Source organism: Synchiropus splendidus, chromosome 4 (assembly GCF_027744825.2).
Source record: "Synchiropus splendidus isolate RoL2022-P1 chromosome 4, RoL_Sspl_1.0, whole genome shotgun sequence".
In the NCBI taxonomy this organism is placed as follows: domain Eukaryota; kingdom Metazoa; phylum Chordata; class Actinopteri; order Syngnathiformes; family Callionymidae; genus Synchiropus; species Synchiropus splendidus.
Window position 1 is genome coordinate 4216818 of NC_071337.1, and position 24201 is coordinate 4241018.

Here is a 24201-nt window from a genome sequence, read left to right on the forward strand (position 1 = left end):
AGATAAACCCTACGTTTTGGAGGTCACTGCTGTGTCCTCGAGCTCGGAGTGGTGAATCATGAGAATTGTAACTTTTTTAAAAAAGAAGTTGAAAGTACAAGTTGATCCAGTACAAAAGGTCATTTAAATCATTTGCAGGCCCAAGTTAATATAAATATTGAATTCTTAGTGACTGAAGTCACATGACAGCCCTGAAAACGCAATTATTGCATTAGTCCAGCTAAGTTTGGATTTGTAAAATGCATGAGAGCGGGTAAGTCAATTTGAATTTGTTTTAGTCGGACTACACGACCTGGATAATGGGGTTAATAGCTGGACAAAGCTAACGTCTAGCCAGTAGCTCTTCTTCTCTTCTTCTTCTTCTTCTCCCTCCTGCCATCTGGCAGACGGTTCCGCAGCATCCGATGCAGAACCACCAGATTCAGGAACAGTTTTGTTCCTGGTGCTGTCAGGTTGCTGAACATTGGACAGACTGCAATACTGTTTATTTGTTCAATTGTACATCCTCTGGACTGGCACTTATCTGTTATTATTTTATTATTATTTATCTATCTATTTATTTTTGGACATTTCGTTTTGTTTTTGGAAAATGGAGGCCTCAGACCGAAATTTCTTGCCATCATATAGTAATATGTTTTGTGCTATGACAATAAAGAAAGTCTAAGTCTAAGTCTAAGTCTAGCTGGACTAAGCATGCAGCCAGTAGCTGGACTAAGCTAACGTCTGGCCAGTAGCTGGACTAAGCTAGCATGTAGCCAGTAGCTGGACTAAGCTAGCATGTAGCCAGTAGCTGGACTAAGCTAGCATGTAGCCAGTAGCTGGGCTAAGCTAGCATGTAGCCAGTAGCTGGGCTAAGCTAGCATGTAGCCAGTAGCTGGACTAAGCTAGCATGTAGCCAGTAGCTGGACTAAGCTAGCATGTAGCCAGTAGCTGGACTAAGCTAGCATGTAGCCAGTAGCTGGGCTAAGCTAGCATGTAGCCAGTAGCTGGGCTAAGCTAGCATGTAGCCAGTAGCTGGACTAAGCTAGCATGTAGCCAGTAGCTGGACTAAGCTAGCATGTAGCCAGTAGCTGGACTAAGCTAGCATGCAGCCAGTCGCTGGACTTAAAATATATATATCTATAAACCTGATATCAGCTGTGTTGTCACTCCCCACAACTCTGATTTGCAGATATGTAGCTCTGTCTTCAACTGTCTTCACTAGTTCGTTCTCGCAAAAAGACTAGAAGACGTGATTTGCTGGAGACATAACCTTCATGTTAGCAACCATTAGCTATTCAAGGCTCTGTACTTTAGATGGTCCACATCGATCATTCTTGTGATTCAAAGAAAAGCCAAGCGAGCTGTTGCCTCAGTCAGTCTGTGCTCTGCATGTAACTGTAGTCTGTGTCTGGTAAGAGAAGAGTACCTTATTCACTCACTAATATTTGGGATCATTTAAAATTGAAATTGATGATGAATTGAAATTGATCCGTTCCACATCATTGTTGCCGTTGTTCTGTGCACAGATGCCTATTGTTGGGTCTCTTGTATTCATGCCGCTGAGGTCGGGTTGCTGTAGCAGCAGTCTGAACGAAGAGGCCTGTACATACTGATTTTCTCAGCTCCAGGGGGTCAATACCTCCCTGGAGCTGCTCAGCTCTGCAGCCACCCTGACAGGATGCCTGAGGCACCGCACCGCTGCACCTCTTCTCCCAGACCTTGCTCCTCAGCCTGTTTCTCGGAGAGAGGTCAGACTCCCTGTAGAGGAAACTCCAATTGCTCGACCTTGTTCATTTGGTATCCATAAAAATTCATGACCATAAGACGGCTTAGGCTCTTAAATCGACCCGTGAATCAAGAGCTTTGCCTTTCAGCTCTTTCCTTATCTAGACAGATCCATCCTGCGTCTTCAACCATCCATCCGTCAACACCACCGATCACCCATCACTTAAAGAAGAAAATGGCACCATGACACTTGAACCCTCATGACGCTCTTCATCCAAGTCAGCTTATCACAGTTGTTGGTAGTTGAAACATGAATTCCTCCAGGCAAATGAGCGTCATGCTTCCAAGATTGAGCCTGGTCACTTTGGACCATTTCCGACTTCTTCTTTTTCTTCCCTCTTCTCATCCTGAAGCTCCCTAGCTGGCCGGCTGTGGAGGCGGAGCCATGTTGTAGCGGTTAGCCACTGTGATTAGTTGGCTGTACTGCAAAGCATCATGGGTACTGTTTTGCTCACTGTAACTGAGTTTATTGTTGACAATGCTGCTCTGCTGAAACTACTAGTGACTGAGCTAGATAGTCCAAATGACCTGTTATCTGAGTTGCTGGCGCCTTGTCGCTGTAATTTCTCACTTCCAATCCTGCATCTCTAGATTTCTAGTTGTTCAAGTTGCAGCATCTCTCATGATCCGTTTCTTTTGTGAAGTTAACTGTGGGGTTCCACATGAGTAAAACTGTGTTGTTGTAACTTATTATGTAAAAAAAAAAATCAACACTTATATTCTTGAATTGTTGGTCTCCTATTTAGTGTTAAAAAAAATGACGGCTCTTATGGAATTACATTTTACGATATGCTGGTTGTTTGGCTCTCTCAGTCAAAAAGGGTCCCAACCCCTGCTAACTAGAAAATCCTGGTGTCTGAGATGTGTTCAGAGTGACTTGATCCTGATCATCAGGCAGTCGCAAAAAGTGTTTAATATTTATCATCAAAATCTTGTTTTGGGAGAGTTGATCGCTCCCGACTTGGAATGGAATGTTGCCAGTCACAAAGTGAACTGACTTCCTTCAGGAGTTCTGTCGGCATGCACAACTTGCTCTTTCCTTCCATCAGCTGAGATTGTTTTCCTGTCGTTGAGCTAGTATGAGGTTTTCCTGGTTGTTGCCATGTTTCTGCGACGTGTCATCACGCAGGATTTCTGGCTTGATCGATGGTGGGAGTGTGGGGTGCTGTGCTGACATTGCTATTATCTTCACATGATTGGGTCTGTGACAGATAAAGAAATGTCGTAAGATTTAGGAAATCCTTCTGTGTGCACCCCAGTTCAGAGAGGGGGCGGACGCTGTGTCCCACAGGTGAGGCAGTCAAGAGCTTATGTTTTTTTTTCTGCCTAAATGAGATCAGTGTTGCGTTTGTTTCTGCTTGTGTGCTTTTCACAGCATGAAACAAAAGGAAATCCAAGAGCAAGTGCCTGTGGTGACCAGCAGTCCGTGAAAGCTGAGCTTGTTGAACATGTCGGAGAACAAGGGGACTTGTTCATTAGCTGCTCTTTATAGTATTGGCGAGTGATCACTGCTTTTGTCTGGACGCGTGGCTTCAGCAGGCAGCATTAGAGCTGAAAATTAGAAGATTGTTCTCTTTCAGCTTTTGAGGATTACCTGCCCAGGATAGCGCCGCTGCGCCGCTCTTCATTTTGTCTGCGCTGCAGTGTCACTGCAACATGCCTGAAACCTTGACGCCTTTGTGACGTGTTCATGAGGTTGTGGATGTTTCAGGTCCGAAATGTGACAGTGAGCCTTATGATTATGAAACTACATGGCACTAATGCGGAACTTTGGGCTGCCTCCCATTTCTCACCCTGGGTTGTTGCGTGTCGTGTGTCCCAATCCTCCTCAGACCGAGGGCACTGGCCGTTCACCACTTGAAATGATCCCTTCAAACCCAGGGAGCTCTGGAGCTGACTTGAAACCAAGTGGGAAGATGAAGTGTGGAGAGATGTTCAGGATACCAAAGGACTTTATTTCAAAGCAGTGTTGGACAGGACAACAGGGACATGTTGGTAACCAGGACCACTCTTCCGTTTGACTTTCTCTGGTATCACACGTGTGTTGTATGACGGCATCAGAGCTGATCCACATCCATTCTGATCAATGACTCCCACTGAGTCAAACGTGTGCAACGGATTTGTCTTATACACAAGACAGGAGCACAGTTCTGTCCCTTCAATTCGTCGACTCATTCCTTCCGACACTTCAGGGTAGGAATGTGCCACATCGGCATCCCACGTCTGACCCCAACTATCATCTGTGTGTCAACAAGCCGATCTTACTAGAAGAGCCAACCATCCTGGAGACCAAGACCATGTTGATGATGCCGTGTTTTCCATCTCTCAATATAAGCCTGCAGCTCTTGTTTGCACTGAAGAAAGGACGCGGCAGATTTATGAGTGATCTGTAGTTGGAGCTGTGCTAATGTCTGACTGGAACTGACCTAGCATGTTCTGTCTCACCCAAACAAGTCAGTAACACATTCACAATCTTACTGCATTAAAAAAGCGTGTTTGATTCCACAGTGTTCATCACTTTGGAAAGGCTCTGACTGGTCTCTGTCAGCGACAGCCAGCAGACGCTTATTAAGAGACCTACATCCAGGAAAGGCAGTGAATATGACAAAAACTCAACACCCCTTTAAATCCTGAACCGTCAGCGCCTTTTATTTCAGCGGCGGCGGCGGGGAAAATAAATCACAGTGAACCTTAGGTGTTTGTAGAAGCTGCGCATAATTATTTACACACTGTCTTCCTGGAGACTGGATTGATTGAACCACAGGGATAATAAAACTTAAAATTGGATTAAACAGAAGAGACACTTCTCAAATGGTGGCGCCGAATTATGAACAAACGGCGCTGTTGCCCGCGGCGGAGAATGACAGGTTGCATTTAAAGTCAATGCAAATGAATCCAGCCAAGACGGTCTCCTGGTGGCGCCGTCACCTGCAAGCCTGCTCCGTGGTTGAGCGTGACCGGGCGGGCTTTGGGGAGGGACACTGTTTGTGTTCGTGTTCTACCAGAGGGACTTTGTTGAATTCATTTCTGAAGCATGGACACAACTCTGAGGATATATTTGCTTACCTTTCTGCTGTCAGAGCTTTAACCAAGGCCAGTTTGTCTTGTACCAGAGACCGTCTGCTGCCCCCTTTACTCATGGTCATGAACTACACGATGGATATCGGAATGGTGTGTTTGTAGAGAGCTCACTCATCTGTCTCTCTCTCCCGTCTGCATGTGACTTTGGTTTGGATTGGGTTTCCTGCGTACTCTTGTGTGACGGTGCAGTATTTTATTTTCACGACTCCCCTAAGACAACCTTTGAACAGAGACCTTGTGACCAGTATGTGCATCACCTGGACTTTAAAAGCCCTATTGCGTCCCCCTATTCCTGAGTTTACTTGATCTACGTAACTTTGGATTCCTGTTGTTCCTTGGTTGAACCTCCTCCATGGATAAATGTTCTAATCTACAGCAGCTCTGCTAACATCATTACTGAGAGTTTCTTGAACTTGACCCTAAGTCTCACATGGGTCTGTGACACTACAGTATGGACCCAGGTCTGGGTCAAAGTTGTGGGCCTTCATGATACAATGTCTTCATTTTCAGAGACCACTAGATGGCGCTGTCTGCTCTAAACCAATAATTCTTTAACCATAGGGCTGGGGTCCATGGTTGGACCACGAGCGCCCCCTAGAGGGCCGCTAAAAGTTGTTTTGTTTTACACCTGTGGCCCGTGAGGGCTGCGAGACACTCAGTTTAAAACATGAGCCACATATGGTGGCAGTAGTGTGTCACCGAATGGACTTGACAGCTGCAAATCTGTGATGGTTAACAACTGTGGAGAGGTTCCTGAAAAGAGAAAAATGATTAAGAAAGTGATGCTGCCGCCCCCAACAGTGAAAACTGTTCATGAAATCTCCTGTTGAAGCAGTTTTGAAAATTAAGTAGAACATTTTATGGCGATACTTTAATTTGCACTTTACATATATCTTCTTTGGCGTTTCAATAAAATGTAACATTTTTGATATTTAGACATGGTTTTATTATATTTATTTACAATTTTATTCAGTTTTTCAAATTTTCTCAACAGTTTGCATCAAATGTATTTTTTTGTCTTTTTTTTTTCTTTTATAAATTTGATGAATATGACTTGCATCTGGTTCTGCTGCACTGATCAGATCAGATCAGGTTTCATGTCATTTCACAAGGTTTTGGTTTGTTTACTTGTAAGATTCAATATGGTTGAGTTGAATGGGCCCCGGGCCCATCTGTTCTGGGTAAGGTGGGCCCTTAGATCAAAAAGGTTAAGAACCCCTGCTCTAAACTCTTTGGATCTGAGCAACTATTTCAATGAAACTTCTCATCGTTCTTTAAACCGCCACCTACTGAGCTCTGGAGCTGAGGACATTGTGTCATGAATCTTTTTGGACTCCAGAGGTGGACTTCTCTCTCTGGCAACAGGTGTCTCAAAGGTGCAACCTGCCTGTTGTGATCAACACAGTGTTATATTTGCCGTGAGTGATCAGAGACCACGTGTCAAGCACGTCTATCTAACTTTCTATTAAAGCCGAGTTTGGATAGATGAACAAGGTGAAGACCAAACTCCCATCAGGGGAGACACGGTGGCAGGGGGAGTCAAGTTGAGGCTGTTTTTGGACTGGCTGGGAGAAAGGAGCTGTCTACAGAGTCAATTATCGGAGCATCGCATGTGTCAAACCGAAGGCTCGGGGGGTGGTGGGTGGCTGATCCAGGCCACCTCATCATTGCACGCGTGCCTCACATTGAGCTATTTGAAAGTGTAACTTTGCTGTGACTCGCCCCACCACCAGCGTTCCAGGCTCTTTTCTAACAAGCAGCGATGAAACGGTGAAACTGTCCGAGTTGTGAATCCGATGAATGACAGTGCACGCACTTTTGTTTCTGGTTTACATGTCGGTGGCCTCCGAGCTCCAGTGAGTTTGACTCCCCATCCATGGTGTATCACTCCAGGCTCTCTGATAATTTGATTTCCCATTTCATGATCCTCAAAATGAGCCTGGCAGCAGATGGATGGTAAGAAAAAAATAAATCCCTGCATGTTGTCTTCCTCCTAGAGCCCTACAGTCCTGCCGTCTGGGTGATGATGTTCGTCATGTGCCTCTCGGTGGTGGCCGTCACCGTCTTCATCTTTGAGTTCTTCAGCCCCGTGGGATACAACCGCAGCCTGCAAAGCGCCAAAAGTAAGAGAGCGAGTCCCTGTGGCGCCGACATGGCAACGAGGACAGTTTCACAGAACTGACTGTATCATTTATTCAGGAGAGAGGACGTGAAAACACACTGTGATGTTCACCGTCTTCCTGCAGTCACCATCGATTTAATGATAATAACGTTGAGCCACTGATGCACAGGCGTTTTTTTTTTGGTCTCTTGGATCCGTTAAATGTTTAGTCACCATGGTAACCTGCGATGGACAACGTGTGTCCAAACTTGACTTGAAGGTCTGCGGCTCATTTATCCATCATTGTATCCTCAGAAACCGGTGGGTCAAAGTTCACCATCGGCAAATCCGTCTGGCTTCTCTGGGCCCTGGTCTTCAACAACTCCGTTCCCGTGGAGAACCCCAGAGGAACCACCAGCAAGATCATGGTAAGTGCCGGCTGGCTAACCTGCTTTAGCGGGTTAATTGTTTGCCTGATTGTTTGTTTGGGGCTGATTGTTTGCGCAACTCACTTGAGGTGCCGCTAACACATCCACAACGATCCAAATCTCCAAGCGCTGACTCGGGCCAATCGGGTCTAATGCAGGCAAATGTAGCGAGGGCTTTTTCTCATTTATCTATTTAGTAAGCAACCACACGTCGGCCTCCGCGGACCGTCAACTTGCATCGCGCGCGGCTCTGTCTGTTCTGCCTCGAACAAAGATGCCTGAACAGCAGTGTTTCTTGGAAAAATTCGATTCCGTTTTGCGTTTCCCGCCACTTTGTGATGTTGGTTTTCAGAATTTAATTGCCACCTGTGGGTGACAAAGTGTCTTTTCCGTGAATCCAAACTTCCTGGCGTCAAGTAGGTGACACAGAAAAGCACCGCTAATGACGGCGGGGATGATGATGTGTGGGTCTCGACAAAGCCGGAGTGTAGCTTGATGCTCGACTGCCTGGTGAGGTGAAATCAGTCTCGGGGTCGATGTGAAAGTTCCCGCTGCTTTTCATCGTCATCACCTGAAGATCTCTTGAACCTTCATTAGGAACGGCAGGAGACCCAGAACTCTCAGCTCCGGTGATTTTCTCAACAACCTCCGTCGTGTGGAGAATTCATTAGCTGCAGCAGGTTTCACTGAAGGTGCTGGAGTAGCTCAATTTCATTCCGCCGCCTTCAGCGAGGTGTTGTTCCTCAACATTGTGTTTTTTGGTTCTTCACAACTTTGTTCTTGTATTTATTTTTAATGTCACAAGTTTCTTTTTTTAATGCACATTATATTCGACTATGCGACATAAAATCAACCTGTTTTTTTAATACATATTTTTAAATAATTAATCATTTATATAATTCATAAGTTTTGTCTCTGGGGCTGTAATACTACTACTACTACTTTTATTATCATTATTATTAATAAAATCAGTTAATCTTTTTTTGTCCGTGCAAAGGGCTTTTGCATAGGTTCTATAGGTTAGAAAACAAAATAAAAAATAGATACAAAAAAATTGAAATGGGGTAAAAAAGTGATTAAAATGCAGTAAATGAAGATGACAAAATTACAAAATAATATTAACTAGGATGAAATAAAAGTTCTATCAGAAGTGGGACCAAATAATTTTTATGTTATGTTATGTTTTGTTCAAACGTTGTGCTTGTGAAGGCCGTGCTCAGAACCTTTAAGACCCATTTATACACTTTACTTCAAATGGCTCCAGATACGGATTGAGCCTTCTGTCTGTGCTCAGTGTTCATTTCCTCCATATTTCTGCATGTTACCACAGAGCTTATGGATACGGACCAAACGTAGCAGTACCACCAGACACCATGGGGGGCAGTGTTGCTGTCACTACCTAAGACATAGATCTAATGAGACACGAAGAAGACACAACAATGGTGGCCATTACCTGTATAGTGTATGTATTTAATGAATCCTCACAGCATTTTAAGAAACAGGGGCGCCACCTACTGAGCTCAGAAAGCAAGGCTTCATGAAGCTTTACATATTGGGTAATTGCCCCGTTTCAAGCAAGATGTGCTGCATTTTCATTTTCAGTGGTGTTGTATTTGTGTTGAATAATTTGGTCAGTTCCAATGTTCTCCTCCCAGAGAGGCCCCTGGCCCACCACGCTGACGCTTGGCAAAGTTCAATCTCTGATTGTGGTGTAAGTTGCTTCGGCTGCAGAAGTTGGGGGAGCATTTATTATCGTCTTCATTAAAGAAATTATGCAAATGAATGTTTGGCACAAAGTGTTTGGAGGCAAATTACTGTGTTAATTACTGAGCAAATATTAATGTTCTCATCACTTCCTCTTCGGCTGGGTGAACCTGAAGCCATACATCTGCTGCGATGTCCTTCAGGGGACTGTCTTTACCGATCCGCTCTTGGTCCTGAAGGAAAGTGCGTTGTGATGAATGACGTTACAGCAAACTCCTCCACGTTTCTGACGTGAAGAAACCTCGCTTCATTCACAACGTCACCTCAGATCTTTACATTTTCTGGGCCTTTTCCGACTGCAGAGACACAGACGTGTCAGGAGACATGAGTATATGTAGCCACATTAATGTAGTGTTTATTTATCATAGAGCAAACCTACTTGCCCTGTTTCCTAATAGTGAAGGTCAAGTTTACAAATGTCAGGTGTCCCAGTTGGAATGTGGTGTAGTGCTGGGCTTGTGAAGCTTCATGAAGCAGGGTCCTCATTTCCACAACCCACTAGATGCCACCCTCTGCTCTTGAATCTTTGGATTTAATCACTCATGTCGGTGAGTTAGCATACCATTTTAAAACTCAGAGCGCCACCTGCTGGCTCTGAAACTGAGGACAGAGTTTCATGAAGCCTCACCAGCCCATCACTACTGTGGTTGGACACTCATGGATTCTGCTTTGTGCTAGTAGCAGGACTGTTGAATATCCATTTGACATTGTGGTGGTTTATCTATTTCTTGTTCAGTTTTGAACCCATTCATTTGCTGGCTTGGATACAATGTTACAGACTGACACTGAAACTGTCAAGAATTGAGTTCGTTAGTTAGTTTTTCTGGGAAACAATAAACAGTATGATGCAGCTTCATGTTTGAAGCCCTAAAAAGATTGTTCATAATATTTGAGTTGTCCGAAAACTTGTTTCCGCCACTGTATTTCCTGCTTTATGCAGGTAAGAGTAAGAGTAATAATTGATTTGTGAGAATGATATATTGGCCTCCTTCATTAGCAAACACCAGGGCTGCATAAAAAAAATAGAAATGTATTTTTATAGCGATATCAACACAAACAAACAAGAATTCCCACCAGATAACTGGAGCAGTGAGAAATGTTGATTCTCACAGGTGGATCTCAAACACACAACAAATTGGCAAGTAGAAAGAAATGAGGAAAATATGGGGGAAAAATATATATATATATATATATATATGTAGACAATTGATCAAACTTCAGACGATTTCTGACATACTGTGTGACCGAAACATGTTGTTTTTCGAGTTAAAAAGTTACAGTATCTGTGAAAAATCTGCTAAGTTTGGTCTTTTTGTCACTGCAGCAAAGGCATCCTGAATTATCATCTGTTCCTTGACGTGTATGTTGCGCTCTATGACAGAGACTCGCCTGGCCAAAAACACGTTCATGTCAGGTCGGGTCTATAACAGCGAGACTCAGTGCGGACCACCTATAACAATAGGTGACGCAAAATAGTTCCATATTTCTGACGTTGATTGTCTTTCGGGGACTTCGAACTCATCCCTGGCAGAATGCTCCTCCCGCTCCTCCATGAGCAGAGGGGGGCGGGGCTGCCTGAGAGCTGACATCACAGTGGCTCACAATGACAAACCTCCAAAAGAGAAGAGAAGAGAAAAGAAGGAGGATATTGCACAACCCTGCAATGTCACTATTGCAGGTCGCAATGTCGTTGTCTTAAGCGATTAATGCTCAGCCCCAGCAAAGACACAAATCTTCTTCAGCTTTGTTTGCTCAGAAAACAGTCCAAGTCTGGTTCCACTCCTGCACACTGCAGGTGTGTGGTGAGAGAAATGTGCAATTCATCTGGAGACAAACCAATAACAACATAGTATTTCTGCTGCAGCGTTGTTCCCTGGGGAGCCACACAGTGGCTGTCAAAGGGCTGCACGTGGCCTGAGGTGGTTCAGGCTCTCTCCACTGAGGGAGGCTGCCGTTATGTAAGACTTGTGGAGAGGTTGTTCCTGACTCTCTCTGTCAGAGGTCAAGTGGTTCTGGGGAAGGTAGTTTGGAAGCTGTGCTCGTAACCTGGCTGCGGTTAAACATCCAGGATTGAAGATCCGTTGCGGAAGATGTTTGGGTTTTTGCAAATTTGTGAACAAACAGACTTTTACTCATTTTAATTTTAATCTGCATTTTTTTTTATTTTGATCATTGATCTCCTGGTGAGTGTCCAAGAGGAGCACTGACTGCTTCCGTTTGATCACGACACGAACAGGGGCAGGAGATGCACAAAATGCTTTCAATCATTGTCTAAATATGTTCACGGCACCTTCGTCTGATAACGTACTACAGCAGTAAATAGGCAGTCAAATGCTCACGTCGCATTACACATGGTCCCTAAATTCCGACTGCCTGAGACCGACTGGCTTGCTTCGGCTCCGTCCGTGATTCACATCGACTTCAGTGACTCACAGCCAGAGTCGAAGTAAGTAAAAGGTATGATACAAATTAAATTGCTTACATTGTACTTAAATAAAAGTCCTACTTCTCTGCTACATAAATGGTTTGTGCAAAGAACTCGCCTGCCAAACAAAAGTCAATGTCGTGTCGATACAAGCAAATGGTTTCTTGAGCGGTTGCCAAGCAACAGCGAGTAAATATTCGACCGTTTTGCCGGTCATTATTTTCCTTTTACACAAAATGAAGCGAGCAGACGGACACAACGGTTTCATTGTTCTCCAGACGTCCAGAAAACTTTGATTCAGTGTGAAAATGGCCGGTCAGGCCGGAACGCTCCTCGGGCGGCGGCTTGATTTCACACAAGTGCTGCTGTTCGTGCTCAGATGGCTGGTTTGTCATCGCTGTTGTGTGTGTTTTATGGAGGCTGTGTCACTGTGAGCAACACAATAATGTCACCTGACTAGGACTTTAGGAGGAGTGTTAGGAGAGCTTGCATGTAGGACCTCTTAAATAAATAAACAATAAATAATGCGATCCATTTTTCATAAACTGTTGACAGTTTTGTCCTCACTTGGGAATAAATAAATATCCGAGCCTCACAAAATCCTCAATCCTCTTAATCTTTCTTCCTTTCCCAGCAGCTAGTCGGCTTCCTCCACCGTAACCTGTCGCGCTTCTGACACCTCTTCTCTGCATGGCCTCCTTGAAGGCTTTAAAGGACCGGTAGTGCTGTAGTGGTGCTCGTGAGTTCTGGAATGCTACTGCCACCTGCTGTCTCACTGAGCTCAATTGAATGTGACTATATGTTATTTCAAAGGCTGGTAAAGCTGCTTATATAGATGAAGTGAAGATAGCGTCAGTGTTGGCTGGAAGTTGTGGGTGAAAGTGAGCACAAGTCTGCGCTCTCTCTTCTGCTCTTATAATCCCTGACTTCACTGGCGTCTCTTCCCCTCCAGGTTCTGGTCTGGGCCTTCTTCGCTGTCATCTTCCTCGCCTCGTACACTGCCAACCTGGCAGCCTTCATGATCCAGGAGGAGTACATCGACACCGTGTCCGGACTGTCCGATAAGAAGGTACTCAGTATATCATCAACGTTTTGAGCTTCAACATGCAGCGTTGGTTATTTTGATTTTCCCTATCCGTAATTCTGTCTCTATAGAGTCCAACAACTCATCCTCACTCACATGGCGTTATATATTAATGTTGGGAAAGAGGACGTCTGTGTCCGATACTGACGTCAAAGGAAGCCTTCAGCGTTGCGTGTTGACGTGTTAAGTTTTCAATAGTAGCACGTTCCGTGGCATATCCTGATGCCATGAGCATCCTATCCTGTCAAGAAAGACAGAGGTTGGGGCTGGGTAAGCCATGGGATGGCGCTCCTTCTGATATTCCATCCCCCTCAAATGACTTTCTGACGGCACTTTTCCAAAAAGAGTAGAGCCACATAAGGGGTTGTAAACAGCAAGTGACGTTGAAATTCAGTTCCCACTACTTAACGTAGATAGAAACACACCGACAAACGTTGCTCAGATGGAAATTACTGTTGTCTGCCATCTGCTTGTGTGGAGTGGTAACTACATCAGGCATCAAAATTGCAGCTCCGCCTGTTTAAGTGCTGCATTATTTCCCGTCGCAACTTTACGATTTCAGCATCTTAAATGTTAAGTTACTGAAAAGTGACATATTTCTTTGAAACATTTCGTCTCAAACTACTGATTCACCCTTCCTGAGATCGCCCCGACACTTTCTGTGTCGACAAATATGACAAGTCAAATTGGTGAAAGAAAGTACAACTTTGTCTTGTACAACTTTGTACAGTATAGTAGCTTAAAAAAATACTACAACATGTCTAACAGTCATTTAAATGAGGTATGGACGGCACTTCAGGACAGAAGGGAAGGTGCACATCAGCTCATTACTAATACAGTCATGGACGTTATAAACTGCGCTTGTGGTGCACTCTCTTTGTGTGAGTAACAAAAAATATGCAAATGAAACCAGCTCAAAATTAAAAAGAGAACACAGCCCTGTTTGGAGGCAACAAATGAGGCTGAAAGGCTCACCTGGCGTGGACTGCTCTCACGTTCACAGTAGTTTTCTGAATGAAAATGAATGAGCACTGTGCTGCTGTTGTGGACACTGGTGCAAGGTGCAGTGCAGTAATTGTGTGCTACATGAGCAAGAGGAGGGAAGCGTGACTGACGTCTTCCTCCCCACCACGTCACCAGTGCCTTGCAATCGATACAAATGGCAAATATCCTTTAAAACTATTCCAGAAGGCTGACATTTCGTGAAGTAACAAGCAAGAAAGCTGGTTAGCCACGACAGGCCACAGGTTGTTGTTGTTGTTTTCTCTCCCGACGCTGTTTGATGAGGTCATCAACTGAACTCCACCAGCATTTGGCGAGAACTGTCTTATTATCGGGTGGTCATTAGCGGAGGAAATTCCGGTACCTACAGATGAAGTAGGTCGACAGATATTTACAGAGACCAAGTACACGTTTATCCCCAGCGAGGGATGTGTACGGATCAGAGCTGACAGAAAGAGCAAGAGACCGAGACGAAAGAGATGGATGGGTTCATCATCGTGGACGCGCTGGTCGCTTAAATGCATCTGAAGATGAGATGAATGACTTGTATTAATGGATGCTGAAGACACACACAGATGCATGAATGGATGCATGATTCTGGGTGAATGAATTATCATTGAGTCTGCTGTTGGATGGACCAGTCAACCTATATCTTTGTGTGGTGGCTCCTTCAGTAGATCCCAAAACTTTCCTCTCCAGTTCCAGCAGCCGACGGAGCAGTACCCTCCGCTACGTTTCGGAACGGTCCCCAACGGCAGCACCGAGGAGAACATCCGCTCCAACTATCCCAACATGCACCAGTATATGATTCGCAACAACCAGAAGGGCGTGGAGGAGGCCATCGAGAACCTGAAGACCGGGTCAGTCTCCACTCTCCCTCCTCACTCTAGCTTTCAGAACTTTGCTGCAGTGCTTGTCAAGTAACCCTGGACTCTCACCAATATGCAGTCGCGGTTTGCAGCGCCACCTCGCGCAAAGCGGGGACTCACGTCCGGTGCGGGACACGTCATCAGTTTACTGAAACACGAGATTCAGCTCAGACACAGGACTGAAACCTCATTGCACATTCACAATCAAACCACCAAACCTCTCCATGTTTTTGTAGTGGAGTGAAATCAAAGCCAAATGTGCGTTTCAATTTCATGGCACCGTGCTGTTCTACAGGCTGTTTTTAGAAAACAGAGATTATAAATGTCAACAATCTGGAAACAGGAAACGCAGCTGGGAGGGAATTTGTTGAAAGCAGATGGATGTTTGTGCTGTGAGAAGGGAAAACAGAGCGCGTTCTGTGGCGCAGTCGGTGCTGAAAGACAGCGATGCCTGTACTTTGACTCTAAACAGAGAGGAGCTTTTTACTGAAATCAGTCTCAAGTGATTCTCATTAAACTCTTATTCCCTGTTAAAGAGTCTTCAACACTTTAACTGCTGCTTGCAACTGGCACCACCTTGTGTGACTGAGTTCGACACCCCTTTCCTCAGACCTTGCGATGACCTTGTGGCTCACATTCATGGCATGAAGCTTGAGACTTTGGCCCTCATCTGATGGGATCCCTGATGTCTGTGGTTTCTTTGTGTTTTTTAAAGTCTGTCTTAGCGTGACAACAAAAAAAATCCAATTATTATTACAATCCATTAGAAAAAAGATCTCTCCTCCTGGCATCTCCTCTCAACAAATGTGGAAAAAAACAACAGTGCACTGTTTAAATAAAGCCAATAAGGTAAAATAAATATACTTGGTGGCTAATGCTACAAACAGACTCTCCATTCCTCAGCTAAAGTTGCAAAAGACAGACCACACAGTACAATAGATTAGTTGTAATTGTAAATGTTTGTTTTTAGATTTAATTTAAGGAGTTATTCTGTCTCAATATGTATTGACGATTACATTTTTAAATCAGAACTAAAAAACTTGGTATTGTCATTCCCACCATGGGTATCCCCCCTCCCTGCCTTGAAGCCCCCCCTGACACAGCAGTGGAGGGAGCCTGACCACGTATTGAAGGAGGGATTCAGACTGTTAGAGCGTTGCTACTGTAACTGAACCAGTTGGTCAAATGCTCTAAAATGCATAAATATTTTTAAATGAATGCACAAGAGATAGGAACGGGCAACCTTGTGAGTCAAGAGCACGTGCTGTAACCACAACACCACTGCAAGGTCACATGACCAGGCGCTCACATGAGTATTGGCAGGCCGTAACTCGGCTTTGTAAGAAAATGGCAGACTACGATGGTCAGGGAGGAGAGGTGTATTAAGGTAGCTGGGAAGTTCATGTTTCGCTGAGAGACTGGTGGCCGATAATCGAGATCGACCAGAAATTCTCCCTGATTTTTTTAGGTGAAGATACTTGGGTTACCGTTTCAATTTCAATGACAAAATACTATGATGAGCCAAGTACAACGGAGTAACCTTGGCTCAAAAGTGGGGGGTATAAGTGACATAAAACAAGAAGACAAAAAGATGATTTCTGGGGAGAGCAGAACAGTAAAAGAAACACAATAACACCTCACAATGGGAATGTGTTATGAGCAACAGTGCACGTGGCCCCGTGTCTTCACGGTCAAGTATAGTGTGGAAAAAAAAAAGAGTCCTGGACAGAACTATTATATGGATCTGTCTGACAGCCTCAAGTAGCCGTTTGACATCTCTTTCTTTTGCTCGTCCAACGTTGTCGTCTCCTGCTGTTGACTGGAAAACCGTAAACTGATGGCGAGGGTTTTGCTCCCGCTGCTCTCCAGCCGCTTTCCGCCTTCAATCGCTATCCAGAGCAATTACCAGCCCGTCTGCCCAGTTGAAATCTAAAGAGAAGCCTGATCGGGCAAAGGTCCGGAGCGGTTAGCTGGATTATTTGTTTTGGAACTTTCTCCCATCAGTCTCGCTGCGGAATAGATGATTAACGCTGTCAGGCGCTCTCTCCTGACTTGAAAAGAACAGCGGCGCCGTCTCCCTCGGCTTCTCCCTTCAAAGCTGAAAAGCATCTGCGATTCAGAGTGTCACTTTATATTTGCACCAGCGGCTAAAGTCACTAGACTGTCACTGAAAACAAAAGAACATGGCTTCCAAAACAAGCCTGGTCCTGTGGTCATAATATTTTGGATGGGATGACAATTGGGTTTCAAGGTCACGGTGGACAATTAAATTCCCAAAAGGGCCGCAGGATATAGTGCGACGATTGTGAGGGGCCAAAACAAAAAGATGGGCTTCATGAAACAGCATCCTCATCTTCAGAGGTCAGGTAGGTGGCGCTGTTGTTCGAACAATGATGTGAGATTACATTGTTGTTCAAATCTATGGATTTTGCGCAGAGAGTTGACTCAGCGAGAGAGTCAATAGTGTCGAGGACAAAATGAAAAAAGCGTAAGTGTCCGTGAGATTGATTTGATTCTATATTCTATTTAATAATCTGAAAAAGTCATGAAATATCGCTTAAAAAAAAAAACTATAAATGTACTTGGTTATAGTTACTTTGATAGACAAGAAGTACTCAACAAATAAAAATCTGGAATAAAGTATTCCCAAAACTTATAAACGTATTCTTAAAACTTCACACAAGTTTTGGTTACGGTTGAACTTTAGTGGAATTGTCAGTAATCTGACTGTGATCGAGGTATTACTGTCCTCTTTGGGGTCGCATGGCTGCAAGTCAAAGGGCCACTTGGAACTTGAAGCATCTCTTCTTGCACAGGAGATTTTGGATTGCCACAAGAACAATGAAGGTGTTAGGTACGATTGAATGAATGGACCGGATGTGGATAGAGTAACAGATCAGAGGCAGAACCACTGCGTCAGAATGGATGAGCACTGAAGGCCAGTGTCCGGGACGGTCCCTCACCACTGGGCCGCACTCTCTTAGCTTCATGCATTCCAAACCAAATCACCTTTGTTCACTTCCATCCTTCTGTCTAAAGAAATCCTCATGCACCAGCTCTCCCTCCCAACACCACACCACTTCCGCGGCTCTGTACAGCTCCCTGGTGTTCATGAAAATGAGTGAGTAGACGAAGAGCAGGTGTAGTTACAAATCCATAATCCCATCCCCAGATCACCGTTTTCACTGTGAGCTCCTGAAATCATTCACTCACTCGGTGATGAGGCGGCTCCTCCTGACAGCTTCTCTTGCTCCTCCTGGCTTCGTAGTACTGATGGCTGCCATCTCTCCCACTTGTACACGAGCCACCGTGGACCTGTTCAAGGAAGAGGCATGCTTCCATTTCAAACCCGACGAAAACACACTTATCTGGATCAGCCATTTTTGCTAAATCAGAGGCCTGTTTGACGGAAGCTACCAACCAGCTGCAGTAGCCAGAGTTTTCAACAGTGGTGCCAAAGCTCAGCTGGAGAAGAGTTATTCCCTGTGTTTACCCACACCTTCATACTTGTCGACCAGTCTATGTTAAGGAGGCGACTGATGTCTATCACTAACTCACAGCGTCCGAACCTTCATACTCCAACAAGTGTGAGTCAGCTTTCCTTTACATGACCTGCTGTTCATCCTCAAAAACTGCAGAATAGTCACTCAAATCTCCACTCATTTTGCGCATGACTTCCACTTCCGCACACTCAGCAATGCTTGTTTACAGAGTTGGTACCTCCTGTTACAATGGAGGTGTGTTTGTTTTACCCAGGTATGACGGCCGACTCGTCTACATCACTGTGTAGTGTATGCAAATGACATTTTATGGGACTCCCTTTTGACTAGAGGCGAAATAGCTATAGCATGTAATAAGAGAAAAAAATGACATCTGCATCAAATAAAAATTTATTCCATCAGATTTCAAATATCTATATGTTAATGGCAAATGCTAGATCAGGTTTTATACATGCCCAGACGTTTTTAAAGACAATTCGATCACTCAGACTACAACTTTTATTTTCTGGTTGTCTTCCTCGTCTTCGTCTCCCACATGTCCAAACCATTTGTCCTTTATATCCAAACTTCCTCATTTGCCCCATCCAGTGGTGGGTCATTACCAAACGATCCCGGCTCTTCAAAGTGAGTTGGAAGCCCGTGCTGTCAAACTTGTCTGTGATTGGTCAAAGGGTCACCTACCTGTCAAGAGTCGAACATGAAGAGGAGACACTGAGTCGTAATGAGAACCTTGCACCACAGATTGATGGGCTTGTGAGGCTTCACGAAACAGTGTCCTCAGTTTCAGTGCCCACTAGATGGCACCCTCTGGTGGAGACTCTTTGCATTTGAAAGAAACTTAACATCAATTTTAAATAGATAGCGCCACCTACTGAGCTCTGAAAATGAGGACACTGTTTCATGAGGCCTCACCAGCAAATCACTGGTGGAAAGATGAAGAGAATCAGCAAATGAGAGGAAGAGATTCTCGTTGATTGTTTAGTAATTGATGGACATCAAGATCACAATGAAAACTATGTTTAATACCTTATGTGATTCATATTGTTTTGAATTAAATGTTCATTTCATTCATAAATCTGTGGAGTAAAAACCTACCTCGCTATACTCATGTCCTTGCTAGTCACTGGCACTGACCACCTCATTATATCTCTGACTCTGAGTCTCTAAACAATACATCCGCCCTGCCTGCACTCTCCTCACCGCCTCCCATGACCTCCGTCCATCACTCATACCAAACACTCGTCTGCATTTACAGTTTCCTCAAAGTTTCTCCAGCAGCTGGAGAAGAGGTTGCAGGGTGAACAACATGGCGGATGAGAATGTCGGTCATTAATGAATGGAATTATTTTCCGTCAGAGGACTCTAATAAGAATCTGACTCATGGTTTTTCCATTCAAGTCGGGGTGGAGCAGACATTCGTAACCCACAGCCTGAGCAGACGCTCTTCATTAACCCCTGGTAGAGCAGCTTCATCAGTGATCCCTGTCACGTCCCTTCGCTGGATTATCATGCGCTTTTAACAAAGCGCTTGCGCTGATGTTTTACATATTTATAAACCATTGTGAACCTAAAATAACTGACAATGTGAATCTGTCTTGGACAAGGGATAAATAATCTATGAATAAAGATGAGAAATTAGGAGTTAAATTGCGCCTGAAATGTTTTCTCTTTTTCCTGGCGTAGACGAGGATATGACATGTTGCTTAGGAACTGCAGTGACAGGGTCATAATATTTAGGTGTAATTACACCCATTACACACATACTGTTCAAACAATCGCGCTCGCGAGCACACACTGATATGCTAATCCATGAACACACAAACAGTTCTCCGTGTACTGCAAACAGACACACACACACACACACACCGGCCAGACACACACCTGCCACGTTTGTGAGAGTTGTTGCTGCTGAGTCTGAGTGAGAAAAGTGCCTGCAGGTCCTCGGGTTCTGTTCAAGGTTTACACATTCTGATGTCACTTCCTCTGCGCAGGAAGCTGGACGCCTTCATCTACGACGCGGCGGTGCTCAACTACATGGCCAGAAAGGACGAAGGCTGCAAGGTGAGCTGCGTTTCCCGTCTCTGCATCGCCCTAATGACAGCCATTATTAAAGTGTCCCGCAGCTACTGCCTGTAATGAATCCAAAGCTCTCCACTTCCTCTGCAGCACCGCGACAAGCCAAGTCAGTTCAGATGAAGCGTCAACATCTGCATTTAATAAATCCCGCTCTTCCCCCTTCATTCACATCTCTGCCCCTTGGCCTGAAGCGTCGGTTATTATTGTCATTTTTGGAGGGCGACGCCACCGTTGGTTTGCTGAGAATGGATTTCCTGCTGGGTGATCGTTTCTAATGCGGTTTGTAGCAGGACGCCGCTCCCGGCAGCCTCGTGCCGCCGCAGTAATTACCCCGACTGGAGTGGATCTCTGTTAATTCCATCAAAACAATATCAAGCGCTGGAGCTGGAGGGCATGGCAGGATGTCGCACTGAAGCCGAGCGTCCGTTGACCGCGACCCTAATGCAGGAGCCGGACCCAACTGGCGTTTGGTGACAGTGAGAGGGCCAGCTGGGCGATCACGTTCACTGCCTCTTAAAACCGAAATTCGAAATCGCCGAGCCACTCCAGTGGCCGCTATTATCAAATTTCACCTGTGTAACACGGAAATTTGGTGCTTTCAATTGTGCTGACGGTACAACCGCACAAAGTAAAGACCGGAATCATCTTCACTGTCCAGGATCCCTGCCTGTCAAACTCAAGACCCGGGGGCCAAATCCAGCCCGCCAAGTCTTTTCATTGAGCCCTGAACGACTTGATGTTATGAATTCATGACTAATTTAAACTGCACCAAAAACTAGCTAGCCAACAACAACAACTGACAAGGAGAAGTGCCCAGATCTCAGGATGTCTCAGGATGGCAGCTAGGGGGAAAATTAGTAGGGGAAATTCCTAAAAACTGATGCAGGTTAAAGGCAATTAGATGTGGATAAATGCATGTGCCTCAAGATGAAGAACTGACATTGTTGAGAGGGTAGTCAGGACAAAAATGCCAACTCAATACATTCGATTCTTGTCATGGTTTTCGATTCTGCAGGAAGAAGAAATACTTCTACAAATACTTCAAAAGACAATTATTAATTTATTTTACCATGGAAAAACAGAACCTCATATAAATATATTTTGTTAAGTCAGAAAATGTATTAAATTATTTTAAAAATATTTTAAAATTATAACATTAAAAACATCATTTCTAATAAATGCAGAATATATGATATCTATTCATTCTGGAGACTTGGGATCATATTTTAGTTGTTTCTCCAAACTGCAGGTCGACTTCTCTCTAGTTATGTCTTTAATTGGAGAAAACACATTTTCGTCAGCTGCTGCTAAAGGCAGCTAGTTGCAGCAAGCACATAATAACAAAACGCACTAACTAAACACAGCTACTGCAGATGACGTCCAGTCAGACCATCAGTTCGTCTCTGAGCTTCTCTCAAACTGACAAGCGCTATGGAAGAGTTTGGACGTCTAACGAAGAAAACTCCTCTGGCAGCGAGAAGCTGGACGTCTGAAGCCAGCAGTCTTGCGTAATCGTTCATAATAAAACGAAGAAGAACATCTCAAACACATGTTTGTGGAACCAAGTTAAAGTCGCCCAGGCCACTGGGACACCTGAGTGGACCACTTGCAGACGGCGTCAGAGGGGAGTGGTGAAGATCAAAACTCCCTGCTCTTCGTCCGTGTTTCCTTGTGGAACAAGTTCACTCTTCACATGATCATTTTGTGTGTACCCGGCTTTACAAGAGGCAGATTCAAGTGGAATCGTCCTTTAAAAACATACCTATACTCTGTAGTGATGGTAATGAGAGGAGGAAGTCAGGTGAGCAGGATGCGGTCATTTGACATCTATGGAACACTTGCGTTTTGTTCAACTTCACTGTGAAGATTGAATTTGACTTTCATGTCTCTCTATGAGCCCAGTGACTCTGAGGTCCCCCAAAGTCTCCACCAAGACAAACTATGTTGGGGTCACATTGACGTAATTTGTGGTCGTGTCTCAAGTGCAAGAGCCCTTCGTCTGTGGAGCTATTGTGTTCTCCATAAACAAATTGCAATTCCAGCACAAAGATAAGTTTTGAGAATCCAGTGCCGCATATTTTAATAAATCTCTTCTGCCCTGGAAGGTGATGACCATCGGCTCTGGTAAGGTGTTCGCCACAACCGGCTACGGCATCGCTCTGCACAAGAACTCTCGCTGGAAAAGACCCCTGGACCTGGCTCTGCTGCAGCTGGTGGGAGATGGTGCGTATTAATGTTGTTTTGAGGCGAGGCGAATTCGCATCTGCACCCAGGTTCATATTTTATTTAGGGTTAAAAGTGCGCTGTGAAATCACACACCTGCGGTTAGAAAGAAGCCCAAACAGACACTCACTAAATGATGCAAGCCCTCGTGCTTTCCACACTGAAAACACAGGCCCTGCCACACTAAGGCCATTTCACAGTTCAACTTGAACTGTCTTTGTGGCAGAAACTTGAGCAGAACCAGACAGAGACGGCGGGAGAGACGGGGATCAGCGTGACGTGAACATCGCTCTGAGAAAATGTCAACATCCTGATGCGTCCAGCGAGCTTGACATGGCGAAGGCATCGACAAGACGACATTAAAATCGCATCACTTGTCGGCGTCTCAGTTTCAGCGCGCACGCCGGGAGCACATTTGGCTTTGCCTCATTATCATCGCCACATTCAAAAAGCCCAACTAATTTCCTGCCGCCATCTCAAAACTCAACAGGAGGAAGCATTAACCGAGTCACATGCGCCGTGGTCCCACAGGTTTTGTAATTGCCCGTCGTAAAAGACCGTTGTTGTTGCCTCGTTTGCATAGCATGACTGGATGAGTCGTCAAATTGGTTTCTCATGGGAGTTATTTAAACCATTAGCCATTAGCCAACACCAGGGACGTGGGAATGGTCCTCAGGAGCAACACACGTGGAAAATGGAGGGACATCCAGTTTGCTGCTTTGAATTAGCGCAGGCCACAAACAAGGTGTCACACGGCACTCGTGTTCAGAGCAGCAATGTTCAGTAGATCCGTCATCATTCCTCCTCAAACGTTTTGGACAGAAGAATACAAAAGTACTTTCACCTGTGGAAGCTACACTTTATTATGCCTTGAAAATGACAAAAATGACATAGAAAACACATCACTTCCTCAATACCGCTGCACCGTGGAAAGGTCAGTGGTGCACCAGGCTTAAAAATGCATGAGGATCATTTCTAAACTTTGTTCTGAACAATGTTCTGAACTGGAATCATCAGCTCCTCACATCTTTTATTGACATTAAAGCACCTCAAGATGCGCCATTTTCACCCACGTGTCCAAAGTTCTGACACCACAGCCGGTCTCAGCGGCTGCTTCTCGTCTCCTCTCCTCCAGGAGATCGGCTCTGTGGGCGGAGCTACGGACACGCGGGTGAAAACAGCACATTTTGAGCGCTTTAAGGTCAATAAAACACCTGTGATTTCATTGGTCTGATGTGACGAGGCTCAATATTTTGGCAGCATGAGGCTCTTTAGCCTGTAAAAATGCACCCACCCAGACTGCCGCTACAAGCGGCCAGTATGTAAATATTTCAGCAAAGAGACTCACCAAACTTGACGTCTCATATCGATTAAATGTTTTTCAGTTGTCCTTTTGACTGAATAGTTGCTGCATTCTGCATGGTTTTTCTATTTCTTTTTCTCCTTGAAGAGGTATATGAAATGAATTTTGTCATGTCATGAACACATCATTTTGTTGACAAATTCATTGTCAATCCATGTGATCGATATCGGTGCTGAGCAGCAAAAATCCTGATCAGGGCATCAGAGCGTCGCTACTTATTATTTATAACTTGTAGTACGACTAGTTCTTTGATGATGAAAGAATGCCATGGATCCCGTCGTCTGAAACGCTGGCTGTGTCAGAGGCTGAAGTCTGGCCTTGTTGTTCCAACCTCTCTCTTTCTGGTCCTCCGGTCTAAAGAAGAAAAACTGTCATTTCCCACAAGAGGGTTTCTGCATTTAATAATTATGTGGCAACGGAAAGAGATGCACGACAAACTTTTAATGATTCGCTCTGAGGTCTGTTTCAATATTCCTCCCAACACGAAGCTCCTTTTGTTTCATTTGCAGTTATTCAAA

General features: G+C 44.7%; 1 protein-coding gene across 4 annotated transcripts in view; it reads left to right on the forward strand.

Moving 5' to 3' along the window:
• The window catches only part of grin2da (glutamate receptor, ionotropic, N-methyl D-aspartate 2D, a), a 164364-nt gene that overhangs the window by 120947 nt on the left and 19216 nt on the right, over positions 1–24201 (forward strand). For all 4 annotated transcript variants that reach the window (XM_053863431.1, XM_053863432.1, XM_053863433.1 and 1 more), the window contains 6 exons: positions 6846–6971; positions 7265–7377; positions 12519–12635; positions 14352–14512; positions 20013–20082; positions 22203–22320. In XM_053863431.1, the coding sequence (XP_053719406.1) occupies positions 6846–6971; positions 7265–7377; positions 12519–12635; positions 14352–14512; positions 20013–20082; positions 22203–22320 (705 nt within the window). The remainder of the gene's footprint in view (positions 1–6845; positions 6972–7264; positions 7378–12518; positions 12636–14351; positions 14513–20012; positions 20083–22202; positions 22321–24201) is intronic.